This window comes from Hyperolius riggenbachi, chromosome 2 (genome assembly GCF_040937935.1).
Source record: "Hyperolius riggenbachi isolate aHypRig1 chromosome 2, aHypRig1.pri, whole genome shotgun sequence".
Classification (NCBI taxonomy): domain Eukaryota; kingdom Metazoa; phylum Chordata; class Amphibia; order Anura; family Hyperoliidae; genus Hyperolius; species Hyperolius riggenbachi.
Window position 1 is genome coordinate 298,454,838 of NC_090647.1, and position 12,970 is coordinate 298,467,807.

At 41.5% G+C, this 12,970-nt stretch overlaps 1 protein-coding gene across 1 annotated transcript; it reads right to left on the minus strand.

The window, feature by feature from the left end:
* Positions 1 to 8,101: 8,101 nt before the first annotated feature.
* Positions 8,102 to 9,976, minus strand: LOC137545000 (piggyBac transposable element-derived protein 4-like). Its single transcript, XM_068266112.1, has one exon. It carries the CDS (start codon positions 9,974 to 9,976, stop codon positions 8,102 to 8,104), a length of 1,875 nt encoding a protein of 624 aa, XP_068122213.1.
* Positions 9,977 to 12,970: the final 2,994 nt, after the last annotated feature.

Genomic DNA, 12,970 nt, shown 5'->3' on the forward strand with positions numbered 1-12,970 from the left:
CAGTGAATTGTCTGCTATATTAATCCCTCCCTACATTGTTTACATCACTATTTTGTGTACCATTGTTGAACACTATTATATCCCTGTTGTTTCATGTTGTAATGTCTTCCCTACCTATTACACAGTGCTATGTAATATGTTAACACTTTATAAATAAAGTTTATTATTATTAATAATAATAATAATAATAATAATACATTATTGCATATTTTCGATTCATCGTGCCCACAGCACACAAAATATTTGTATAATTCTGCTCGTGTAATGCCAATGGGTGGTTGCAGAGTGGCTCCTCCAAGAGCGGTCGGCGAAGATTAGCAGGTAGCAATCCCCGCTGAGTTACAGGGCTCTGCTTCGGCAGGCTGTTAGAGAAAAAACAACTGTTTTTTAATTTGTACAGTGCTGTGATCTAGAACAGCGCTGTACAGGGGAGGGGACACCTTTGTCACTTAGCTGTCCCCTCGAGTGGCTCACAATCTGCTCCCTCTCATGGGCTTGTGCCTATGAGAGGTGATCACAGTGATTGGATCTCAGGGAAAGGGAGGGAAGGGGGAGGAATAAATAAAAAAATAGCCATTTTTATAAAAAAAACAACAATAAAATTAATTTAAAAAAAAATCACAGCAGCAATCAGATCCCACCAACAGAAAGCTCTGTTGGGGGGTAGACAAGTAGGCAAGATTCATTGGCTGCTAAGTTGTATGGACAAGCAATAAACTGTTAAAGCTGCAGAATGCAGAATTGTAATAAATCGCCTAGTCACCTGGCCACTGTGGTCCTCAAGAGGATAAATGTTTATTGCGTAAGTATTTAATGTAATACATGTAATGTGCTGTTGCTAATATGCAATGTGATTACAGTTAATGAGTGCCTCCAGTTAGGGCCCTTTTACACTTAATCAGTTGCTCTTAGTTAAAACGGAAAGAAAACTGTTTTTCAAAGTAATGCCCATGTTTTCCTATGGCACCTTTCACACTTAACGCGTTTTAAGTGAAATCTTCTTCCCAATGCACTGCTATGGAAAAAACGCGTACCAACACATACTAACGCACACCAACTGATTAAGTGTAAAAGGGCCCTAAGCCTTGTATGTCTATCAGCAAAAGGCAGTTATCAGGTTCAGAGAATGTAACTGTACAGGACATTCTGCATCATTTTCCTGTGATAGATCTGTGGTTTAAATTCATCCTCACAACCAGTCAACCACAGAACATACATTATATGCAATAAGTGTTCTATAATAATACCACTTTTATATATTTTTTTGCAATTTAAACTGCTTTACATAGCAATTTATTTCAATCTTGGACATTGTGTTCTCTTTATTCAAAGAAACATCAGAACAGGTTTTGTGGGTTATTCAATTAAATATTTTAACTTTCAGACCCATGGCATGTGCCAGATTACTTTAATTCCTCCCTTGCAGTTGTACAACTAAAAAATGTTTTTTTTTTTTTCAGAAACAAATGAAACTTAACCATTTACCGCCATCCTAACGTATTAAAACGTCATGCTTACCGCTATTAACAGCAACATGACGTTTTAATACGTCGCGCATTCCCGCCGCTGCTACCGCCGTGTGTCCGCCGCTACCGCCGCCATTACCGTCGGGATCCCGTGCTGGGCGATTGGGGAAGAGGACTGAACAGTCCTCTACCCAATCGCAGTGCCTGGAGTGAATGGACGTGACCGCGAACAGCGGCTACGTCCATTCACATAAACAGGAAATGTAACAGTTTAATAAAGTGTGTAAAAAAAAAAAAAAAAAGTGAACACGTCCTATGAGTGTTCACCAGCGCCATCTTGTGGCCAAAAAGTATATTACACCTACAAAACACACACATTTTCAAGTATATACACATCATTAATAAAATTACACTTCCAACCCTCCCCCCCAAAAAAAACACTTGTAAAAAAAAAAAAAATCAGCTTAAAAAAATAAATAAATAGTTGCCTTAGGGACTCAGCTTTTTTTATTCTATATTTTATGGGGGAAAATTAATTTTAATTTATTACATAGGGGCTTGTAATTATGGCCAGAACAAACAGAAAAATAACCACTTATATTTCAAAATAATATACTGTCGCCATACATTGTGGTAGGGACATAATCTAAACGGTTTAATTATCGGGACCACTGGGCAAATAAAACGTGTTTGTTTTATCCACAGGAGAATGTTTAATTTTAAAACTATAAAGGCTGAACACTGAGAAATAATGATTTTTTTTCTTTTTTTTTCTGTTTTTCTCATTAAAATGCATTTAGAATAAAAAAATTCTTAGCAAAATGTACTATCCACAGAAAGCCTAATTGGTGGCGAAAAAAACGAGGTATAGATCATTTTCTTGTGATAAGTAGTAATAAAGTTATTAGGGAATAAAAGGGAGGAGCGCTGACAACTGAAAATTGCTCTGGTCCGTTAGGATAAAAACCCTTGGGGGTGAACTGGTTAAATTTATGTCTATCATCATGATGTCCATTTTGGGCAGGAGCACAGGCAAGCCTGAAAAGTCAGGCAGAAGACTCTTGGAGGGTCTACTCTGAGAATAAACCAGACTTCACAGCAGAGGCAAGAAGACTATGGAGGAGTCTTCCTTGACATCTTTCTAGTTTAATATTAAGTGTGTAGGATTAGGAGGTTATGCCAGGAGTGGCCAACTAGGCATCATTAGTAGAATTACTATGGTTAACCAGTAATGATGAGGGCAATATGGAGGCAGCACTGGCAGCTGCCTCCCTTCCATTAGCATGTAAAGGGGAGAATATGTGCTCTTAATTTTGTGAATATACACTTCTTCATAGACAAAGACTCACAAGTAGTGAAATCCACCAAAGGGGTTCAAGAAATATCTGAGAGCCAATCCTGCTTTATTTTTATAATGATGTGATTCACATTTGCAGCTTGGTTTACCAGAATCTCTTTAGCCTGTCCTGTGAGCTCCAGGCAGGGCCGGGCCGAGGCATAGGCTGGAGAGGCTCCAGCCTCAGGGCGCAGTGTAGGAGGGGTAGCACAATTCATTCAGCTGTCATTCCTAATTGTGTTTGAAGCAGAAAGAAATAAGATAAGGAGATACATGGAAGTGACTACAAGCCAGATAACTAGAGATTAAGGTGTTGGGGGCCCTGGGGTGCCTCTTAGTCTAATAGCAATCAATGTGTGACGGCTGGGGTGGGAGGGATGGGGGCGCACTTTGCTGTCTCAGCCTTGGGTGCTGGAGGACCTTGTCCCGCCTCTGGCTCCAGGCACTGGACCATATCCATATATAAAAATGGGCCCTCAACAAGCAAGGTGATGGAGCTTCATATAGTTACTCAGGAACCTGGTGCCCTCTTCATTTAAAAACCTTGCCTTTTTTCAAGAACTGAACACAGATCTTGAAGATGACCATAGTTTTATCGGAAGCCAAGTTATTAAAAACTGCCCATTACAAAAAGGGATTTTTTTTTCTTTTGCATAGCTAGTGATAGTCAACAGCTTTCTCTGCTTTCCTCGGCTGATAAATGAGGATGGTGTGATGCAGCTCCTACCTGATAACCTTTTTGTTGGGACCTGTAGAAGGGCTCCATCTGAAATATGTTAGGCATTCTCTGACTCCAATACAGCAGTAAGCCGTATCTTCACTGCATTCCCTATATCATAGCCACTGTGTTGGGACTATAGTTCTCACTTCCAGGATGTTGGTGACATGCAGCTTACTCCCTGTCTCGCCTCTGCCCTTCACTATGTTCTACCATGGTCCATGCCTTCAACCTATGTCTAGCCAAGCACCTTGAGGAGGGATAGATTACACAAAGAATCTTTCCTTTGGAAATGGAAATGGCATGGTTAATATTAGCTGAAACTGTAATGAGATATGTGTTAGTATGTATTAAAAATCATAAGCATGTTGACACTGCCTGCAGGAGAAAGATGTTCTAAACTTATTTATGCATTATAAAGTAAGAAGTAGTCAAAATGCATCACATTGTGTAATAAGCCCCCTGCCCATCTACAGACACTCAAACTGATGGTTTATAAGCCAGTTGCAGCCTGTGAGCGCTGTCATTTTTGTTTGTCTGTCTTGAAGAAATGTGTATACCATTGTATGATAAGTCGCACCAGGTAAGTTATGCTTTTAATGTTAGGTTAGTGGTTAGGTCTTCCCCGAGGGGGCACGTCACCGCCATGGGGAAGTCTATTAGGAATGATTTGTGCACACATTATTGCTGAAGCTATGTTGTGTAATATAGTCCATTGGAGCTGTGCACGTCTTTGCAGCGAAATCAATTCAGGTGCAGCCTTCTGTATTTGGAAGCGCTGCCTACACTCTCTTCTCTATGTAAAATCATCTACAGACACTGATTGGCTGTTGCTATAACCCAGGACATTATTGAGCAGCTCCCACATTTTTCTACACATATCCCTGGTATTCTGCTTTATCATCTCTTAATCAGATGACTGATATGAACCACTTCCCTACCACAGGTTTTTTCTCTTAAAAACCAGAGCATTTGTCACCTGTCTGCACTCCTCCCAATCATTCCCCAATAATTTTATCACTACTAATCACAACTAAATGATCTATATCTTGTTTTTTTCGCCACCAATTAGGCTTTTTGGTGGTGGTATTTGTTTTTAGTAATTACTTTATTTTCTATGCATTTTAAAGGGAAAAAGAGAAAAAAAAAAAAAAAATACACTATTTCTCAATTTCCATCCACTATAGTTTTAAAATAAACAATGTTACCATAGGTAAAGCCCACACATTTAATTGTCTAATTTGTCCTGGTTATTCCAACATTTAAATTATGTTCCTAGTACAATGTATGGCGACAATATATTATTTGGAAATCAAGATGTATTTTTCCATTTTGTGTTTTTTGTTTTCTCATTGTACTCTATTAGTTATTACAAGCTCTTATTTGCAAAGTTAACAGTAATACACCCTCATGGCATACATATTTATAAAGCCGAGTCCCTGAGGTAACTTTTTGGTATTCTCTTTTCAATTCTGTCCCTTTTTTTTTTTTTTTACAAGTATTTTATTTTGGAACACAGTATAGGAAAACAACAATTTTATTACTTTTGATTCAGTTTGTGACTAAAAAGAATTCACATGACATATGCCTCAGCCATAATATGTCCCAAATTATATTCTCTTGCTTGTCACGGTTAAAATGATATATCATATACACAGTTAGATAACTTCTTGGGCACACGGCACACTGTTAACTACAAGTAGCACCATTGGATTTTTCAAGGCCATTTTTTGCATCAAAAGTAATACAGCCTTTCTTTGTTAGCAAAGCCCCTGGAGTCTCAGAACATTCTATACAGGTCACAAATGTCACCATTCTGAAAACTAGAGACCCAGGCCTACTCAGATATACATATTGTGTAACAGTTTGACAAATCTGGTTTTGCTAAAATTGCATCATAACTTTGAAAATGCTATTTTTTTAGAGTTGTTTTCACTTCGGGGCAAAAAAAAAATGCATATAACATAGGCCTCAACAATAATACACCCCAAATTCTATTCTCTTGCTTGTCACGGTTAAAATGATATATCATATACACAGTTAGATAACTTCTTGGGCACACGGCACACTGTTAACTACAAGTAGCACCATTGGATTTTTCAAGGCCATTTTTTGCATCAAAAGTAATACAGCCTTTCTTTGTTAGCAAAGCCCCTGGAGTCTCAGAACATTCTATACAGGTCACAAATGTCACCATTCTGAAAACTAGAGACCCAGGCCTACTCAGATATACATATTGTGTAACAGTTTGACAAATCTGGTTTTGCTAAAATTGCATCATAACTTTGAAAATGCAATTTTTTTACAGTTGTTTTCACTTCGGGCAAAAAAAAATGCATATAACATAGGCCTCAACAATAATACACCCCAAATTCTATTCTCTTGCTTGTCACGGTTAAAATGATATATCATATACACAGTTAGATAACTTCTTGGGCACACGGCACACTGTTAACTACAAGTAGCACCATTGGATTTTTCAAGGCCATTTTTTGCATCAAAAGTAATACAGCCTTTCTTTGTTAGCAAAGCCCCTGGAGTCTCAGAACATTCTATACAGGTCACAAATGTCACCATTCTGAAAACTAGAGACCCAGGCCTACTCAGATATACATATTGTGTAACAGTTTGACAAATCTGGTTTTGCTAAAATTGCATCATAACTTTGAAAATGCTATTTTTTTACAGTTGTTTTCACTTCGGGGCAAAAAAAAAATGCATATAACATAGGCCTCAACAATAATACACCCCAAATTCTATTCTCTTGCTTGTCACGGTTAAAATGATATATCATATACACAGTTAGATAACTTCTTGGGCACACGGCACACTGTTAACTACAAGTAGCACCATTGGATTTTTCAAAGCCATTTTTTGCATCAAAAGTAATACAGCCTTTCTTTGTTAGCAAAGCCCCTGGAGTCTCAGAACATTCGATACAGGTCACAAATGTCACCATTCTGAAAACTAGAGACCCAGGCCTACTCAGATATACATATTGTGTAACAGTTTGACAAATCTGGTTTTGCTAAAATTGCATCATAACTTTGAAAATGCTATTTTTTTACAGTTGTTTTCACTTCGGGGCAAAAAAAAAATGCATATAACATAGGCCTCAACAATAATACACCCCAAATTCTGTTCTCTCGCTTGTCACGGTTAAAATGATATCTCATATAAATAGTCAAACATTTAGAATTAAAGTGAACATTAAATTTTGTTTGGCCAATGATTGGTCAATTTGACCACATCCATATAGTATGAGGGCTAACAGATTGTGTGGGCAAGTTCTCATACTACATGGGATTACAGCAAGGTATCTAAACATAAAAACAAACACAGTGGTACTCACCATTGAAGAAGCTGTTGACACGTGGAAGCCAGAAGATGGTCAGAGATCAGAGGGTGTTCGGCAGCCATGTCAGAGGTCAGAAGGTGGTTGGTAGCCAAGCCAGTGGTCAGGTGGTGGTTGGTAGCCATGCCAGTGGTCAGAAGGTGGTTGGTAGCCATGCCAGTGGTCAGAAGGTGGTTGGTAGCCATGCCAGTGGTCAGAAGGTGGTTGGTAGCCATGCCAGTAGTCAGAAGGTGGTTGGTAGCCATGCCGGTGGTCAGAAGGTGGTTGGTAGCCATGCCAGTGGTCAGAAGGTGGTTGGTAGCCATGCCAGTGGTCAGAAGGTGGTTGGTAGCCATGCCAGTGGTCAGAAGGTGGTTGGTAGCCATGCCAGTGGTCAGAAGGTGGTTGGTAGCCATGCCAGTGGTCAGATTCCAGTCAGTCATGCCAGAGGTCACATCCAGAAGGTCAAGTAAAGACCAGTAAAAAAACAAAATGTCCAGTGAAAGAGCAAAAAAAAAAACAAAGCAAAAAAAAAAAACACTAAGGGTTAGTTCACACTGCAATATTAAAGTGTTGGTTGAAATGCTAAGTGATTTGAAAAGCTCTTGCTAATGCATTGCTATGAATGATTTTTATATAATCACACTGCTCAAGTGAGAACACACATATAGCATTACATTCGCAAGTGCTAGTGTACCAGAGCTGTATTACAGTAAATGTTTTATATATACCCGGGGCTTCCTCCTGCCCCATGCGCACGGATCGCTCCCACATCACCATCCTCAGTCTTCTCCGTCTTCTGTACCGGGTCCCCGTAAGTTCAACCAATCGCGGCCAGTCTGACGTAAGTGAAGTGCGCTCTTTGTGTATCTCTCCAGCAGCCGCTGGAGAGATACATAGAGGGTGCTCTTCTCCTGCGCAGACTGGCCGCGACTGGCTGAACTAACAGGACCCGGTACAGAAGATGGAGAAGACTGAGGATGGTGGTGTGGGAGCGATCCGTGCGCATGGGGCAGGAGGAAGCCCCGGGTATGTATAAAACCTTTACTGTAATACAGCTCTGGTACACTAGCACTTGCTAATGTAATGCTATATGTGTGTTCTCACTTGAGCAGTGTGATTATATAAAAATCATTCCTAGCAATGCATTAGCAAGAGCTTTTCAAATCACTCAGCATTTCAACCAACACCAAAAATATTGCAGTGTGAACCAAACCTAACAGAGTTAAGAAAAAAAAAAAAAAAAACTAATAGCGGAAGACTGTATGATACACTTCAAAGCAGGGAACAAGGCACAATGCTGCTTTTGATGGACACTGAGGACAATGGTATCTTGTGTCTCTTCTTGCTCCATTTCTGCGGCAAACTTTGCATCGTTTTTGTGGATGCTGCTTTGATGTAGTAGGGGGAAGTGGGGCAGGAAAATGCCTTGCGTGAAGTCGGATCACATCTTCAGAAACGAGTAGGTCTGGGTTCATGGCCGGTTGTCCAGACTGGAATATGAGTGATGTTATCACCTGCTCCTGAAATTTGAGGAAAGTGCCCCCGTTGCCTGCTTTCTTGTAGATGAGAAAGGCATTATGGATGGAAACCTGCATCAGATACAGTGCCACCTTTTTATACCAGGCCTTCCTTTTTCTGTCAATCCTGTATGGAGCAAGCACCTGGTCGGCCAAATCTACTGCCCCCATGAATCTATTGTAGTCCACAATAGCCACTGGTTTGTTGACGGTCACTCTACGAGACACGACTGGTGTCGTAGCCTCGGAGTGGATTGTGGTCAAAATGAAGACATCCCTTTTGTCCTTAAATTTTAGCGCCAGCAGTTCATTATTGCGGTTGCTGTAGGTCTCCCCACTTTTTAACTTTTTAGTCAGGACCTGCGGTGGCAGCCCTTTCCTGTTTGCCCTAACAGTCCCGCAGGCTGGTGTCTGAGCAGAAAATAAATATTTAAATAAAGGGACGCTGCTGTAAAAATTGTCCACATACAGGTGGTACCCTTGATGGAGTAGAGGGTTCAGCAAGTCAAGGACAATTCTTTCACTAGTACCCATGTAGGGAGGGCATCCAGCTGGCTCGATCAAGCTGTCCTTTCCCTCATAGATCTTAAATGAAAAGGTGTATCCACTCCCGCTCTCACACAGCTTGTAGAGCTTCACTCCATAACGTGACCGCTTGCTGGGTATATATTGCTTGATCCCTAGTCTTCCATGGAATGGGACTAGGGACTCATCGATTGCGATTTGTTGTGATGGTATATAGGTCTCCTGGAAGGTCTTATTAAAATGATTGACGAGGGGCCGCAATTTGAATAGCCGGTCATAGGCTGGGTCATCAGAGGGGAGTTGCTCGTCATTGTTGACGAAGTGCATGCAGCTAAGCAACATTTGGTACCGGCGTCTAGGCATGGTGGCGGAATAAATGGGCATACAGTGAATGGGGTCTTTGGACCAGTAGTGGTGTAGCTCTGGTTTATGACAAAGGCCCATGTTGAAGGTCAAGCCCAAGAAGACCTTTAGCTCAGGGATACTTGTGGGTATCCAGTTTGCCGCAAAATGTGAGGTGGGATTTTCCCCAATTCTTTGGTGGGCGTATATATTTGTCTGTTCGCAAATATATTGAAGGAAGGTCTCTGGCATGAACAGACTCAAAAGATCTATTGGCTGCATATTGGCAGTGTCCACTAGAATTCCACTCCTGGCTGTAAAGGGAGGGATAGTAGGGACCTCCATATTAGAGGGTGACCACTGGGGGTGACTGAGCTCATAGGGTAGCTGTGCTGCCCTCGCTGGAATGCTCTGCCTTGGCCTGGCAGCCCTCTGACCTCTGACGTTCTCATGGCTGGTGATAGCTACTGGTGATTCCCCTTCTGATTCCTCTTCTGGTGCAGTGTCGGTGTCACTATCATATCTCTCCTCTCTGATGGCACCCCGGGATGTTGGTTGCTCATCATCAGACTCTGAGATGTCAGATTCTGAGTCACTCTCTGAAAGAGAGTCAGTGTCCGCTGAAGGCAGCCAGTCACTATCTGACTCCTCAATTTCTTCCCCTTCGCTGCTGCTGCTGCTGTCATCTTGCAGCATGGCGGCTGGCTGGGCTGCTGTATAAAGCCTCTTTGCCATCTTTACTAAGCGAAGTGAGGCAGGGAAAAAGTTTTCTTTTCCAATAAGATGGCAGTTAAGGTGAAAAAACACACTGCGGTGTATATATATATATATATATATATATATATATATATATATATATATATATGGGATATAGGGTATATAGATCTGCAGTGTGTGTATATATATATATATATATATATATATATATATATATATATATATACCACTAAAGTGTATACCCACTGAAGTGAGTGACAGGTGTCCAATAAATTGGAGTGACAATTGGACTGACAAGGGAGGGAAGGGGTTAATGGGCAGATCAGGGTCAGGATCAGATCAGTTTATATTAAATGTTGCTAACCTCAATCTCTTGCAGGTCAAGTTATCTGAGATCTCTCTCACGAGTGATCTCAGTAACTATTACAGCAAGAGATAGTTTGTAACATGTTTACAAACTTTTTATGAATGATCACTGCCATTGGCTATGGCAGCAATCATTCAATTCTAAATGCACTGTGATTGGCTTAAGGGAACAAGAGTTCCCTCTCAACAACCACAGCCAATCAGTGCCCGGCAGGTGCACGCGCATTCACGCGCATGCGCGTGCACGATCGTGCCTGCGATCTCCCCCTGACAGCGAGCATGTTTACATTTGTGATTACGATCACTGCCATTGCCTTTGGCAGTGATCGTACTATACTGGGGCACAGTAGCGGCTGTAGGGAACTTAGTTCCCGTTCTCTAACATCCGAGCGGCAGGACGGACACGGGTGCGCGCGCATGCGCGTCCTCGATCGCACACAGCGGAGATAAACAGCGCGGAGCGTATATACACGCCCCTTATCTGCTGATGAATTCAACAGGGGCGTGTATATACGTGGCAGAAATCCGAAAGTGGTTAAAGCGGTATAAAACCCTGACATAACATTAAATAAAAACATGTTTTCCTATTTTTTATATGCCATACAGTTATCATATTTGCATTTGTGCATAAGTACTATTATTGATTTAGAAATTACAAGTTCCAAAAAGTACAGTTTTTTTGAATTTGAGAGCTGACTTTGCATTTTATTCATAACTGGTTTTATTCATTTTGTAGTGAAGGCAGAAATGAGTGTCTGTCTGTGTCCAGGAGCTTCTGCACAGTCAGAGAATGTGTCACATTCCTCACTTGATACAATTAAGTAAACACAAGATAACATTATGTCCAAATTCGGATGCGTCCAGATTTCTCTGCACTGAATGTTTAAGTCCTGTGTGTAACCATTTGAATGCTGTTCTAGTAAAAACAAAAAATGCTGGTAGTATGTAAATAATTTTTTAGAGCAAAGAAGAAATGCTGGGTTTCATTCCACTTTAATGATTATTAAAACCAAAGCAGAACAGTTACAATAGTGCAGATGACTTCAGCTGCAATAGTGGAAATGAACTTAGATTTCAGCAACCCTCACTATGTTCTGAAATGACCCAGGTAAAAGCTGACATAGTATACAATGTTTGCAAATTCCGGTCCAAGTTCCTTAGAAAACTCACAGTATTTTCTCCGATCCAATCTTAGCATATCAACCTCAGAGCCATTTTGGAGTGACATATATTTTTGGAACAATCCTAACTTCTGACCTATGACTACCCCTTAACTTTCCTTGAAATATCTATCCCTAAACAATTCCTCATTTAATCTTAACATTTAACTTACCCTATTTTCGGACTATAAGACACTCTGGACTATAAGACGCACCTAGGTTTAGAGGGCAAAACCAAAGAAAAAAATAATATACTAAACCTGGTGCGTCCATGGTGCAGGTGCGTCTTATGGACCTTTCCCCCACAATTATTATGTCCCCCTTGTGCCTTTTTTGTACCTCATGTTCCCTTCTGTCCCTTTGTGTCCTCTGCCCCCCCCCCCCTTTATGTCCCCTGGTGTCTTCCTGTGTCCTCTTTCCTCTGTCCCCATGTCATCTGACCCCCTGTGTCCTGTGCCCTGTCCTTCTTCATCTCTCCCCCTGTCCCACTTCCACCATCCCCATGTCCTGTTTTCCCCGTGTCCTGTGTCTATGTGTCCTCCTCTATCCTGCATGTCCTCGAGTCTACGTGTCCCCTGTGCATTAAATACATACGACACGCAGCCGCAGCTTTCCTCAGCTGTCCCCGGTGTCTTCAATACAATCCCCAGTCAGCGCGGCCACTTTGAACACCGCACTGTCCCCTCGCGTCTTCATTCAATACATTGTCTTATCCACGCTGCCGATCCAATCACAGAGCTGTCCCCCGGTGTATAATACAATACATTCTCCTGTCCCCCGGTATTGCCGCAGCTTTTTTGGTAACAAAGTCCCGCATAACTTTGGGGACGAATGGACCAATCAGGCGGGGGATGCTGGTCCCAACCACCAATCACGCTGCTCATTGCTCACAGCTTCTCTGCTAATACGAAGCCAGGTCTCGAGCGCGGGACCACTTCTCCGTCATTGGGGCCAATCACTGCAGAGCATTAAAAATGCATGTAATGATCTGCGCTGCTGTCTGCACAGGCAGACAGCTGTTTGACCATGTGTTAGGTCTGAGTGCTGCAGGTCCTTGGAAAAGAGACCTGTCTCCACTCTGCAAGCTGCAGAGTTGCTCTGCTGGTGAGGAATTTCCATCCACTTGTCATGCAAATTGCTTAGCTGCTTCCTTTGATGGCTTGCAGTATAAAAACCATTTCCTCCCTTCAATCATCTCAACTAGAGAAAAGCTTAAAATGGACAAGACAGCTATTTTTCGAAAGAGGTAACAAACCCCATACCATATTGGCCCAAAAGCTAAACCCCAGGGGATCATATCAGGCAGTACATTCCTTAAAAGACCAACAGGGCACTCTTCACCATGATCCCCATCAGGTAGCTCAAATCTTTACATCTTTTTACGAGCAACTGTACAATTTACCAGACCCCTCCTCCTCCCCAAACTATGACTCAAGGGTCCTATCCTTCCTCACCCAATTAAACCTCCCAAAACTCACAGATCAAG

What these genes read in the sequence shown, in the direction of transcription:
- LOC137545000 (XM_068266112.1), bottom strand. Translation starts at nt 9,976, where the DNA reads ATGGCAAAGAGGCTTTATACAGCAGCCCAGCCAGCCGCCATGCTGCAA.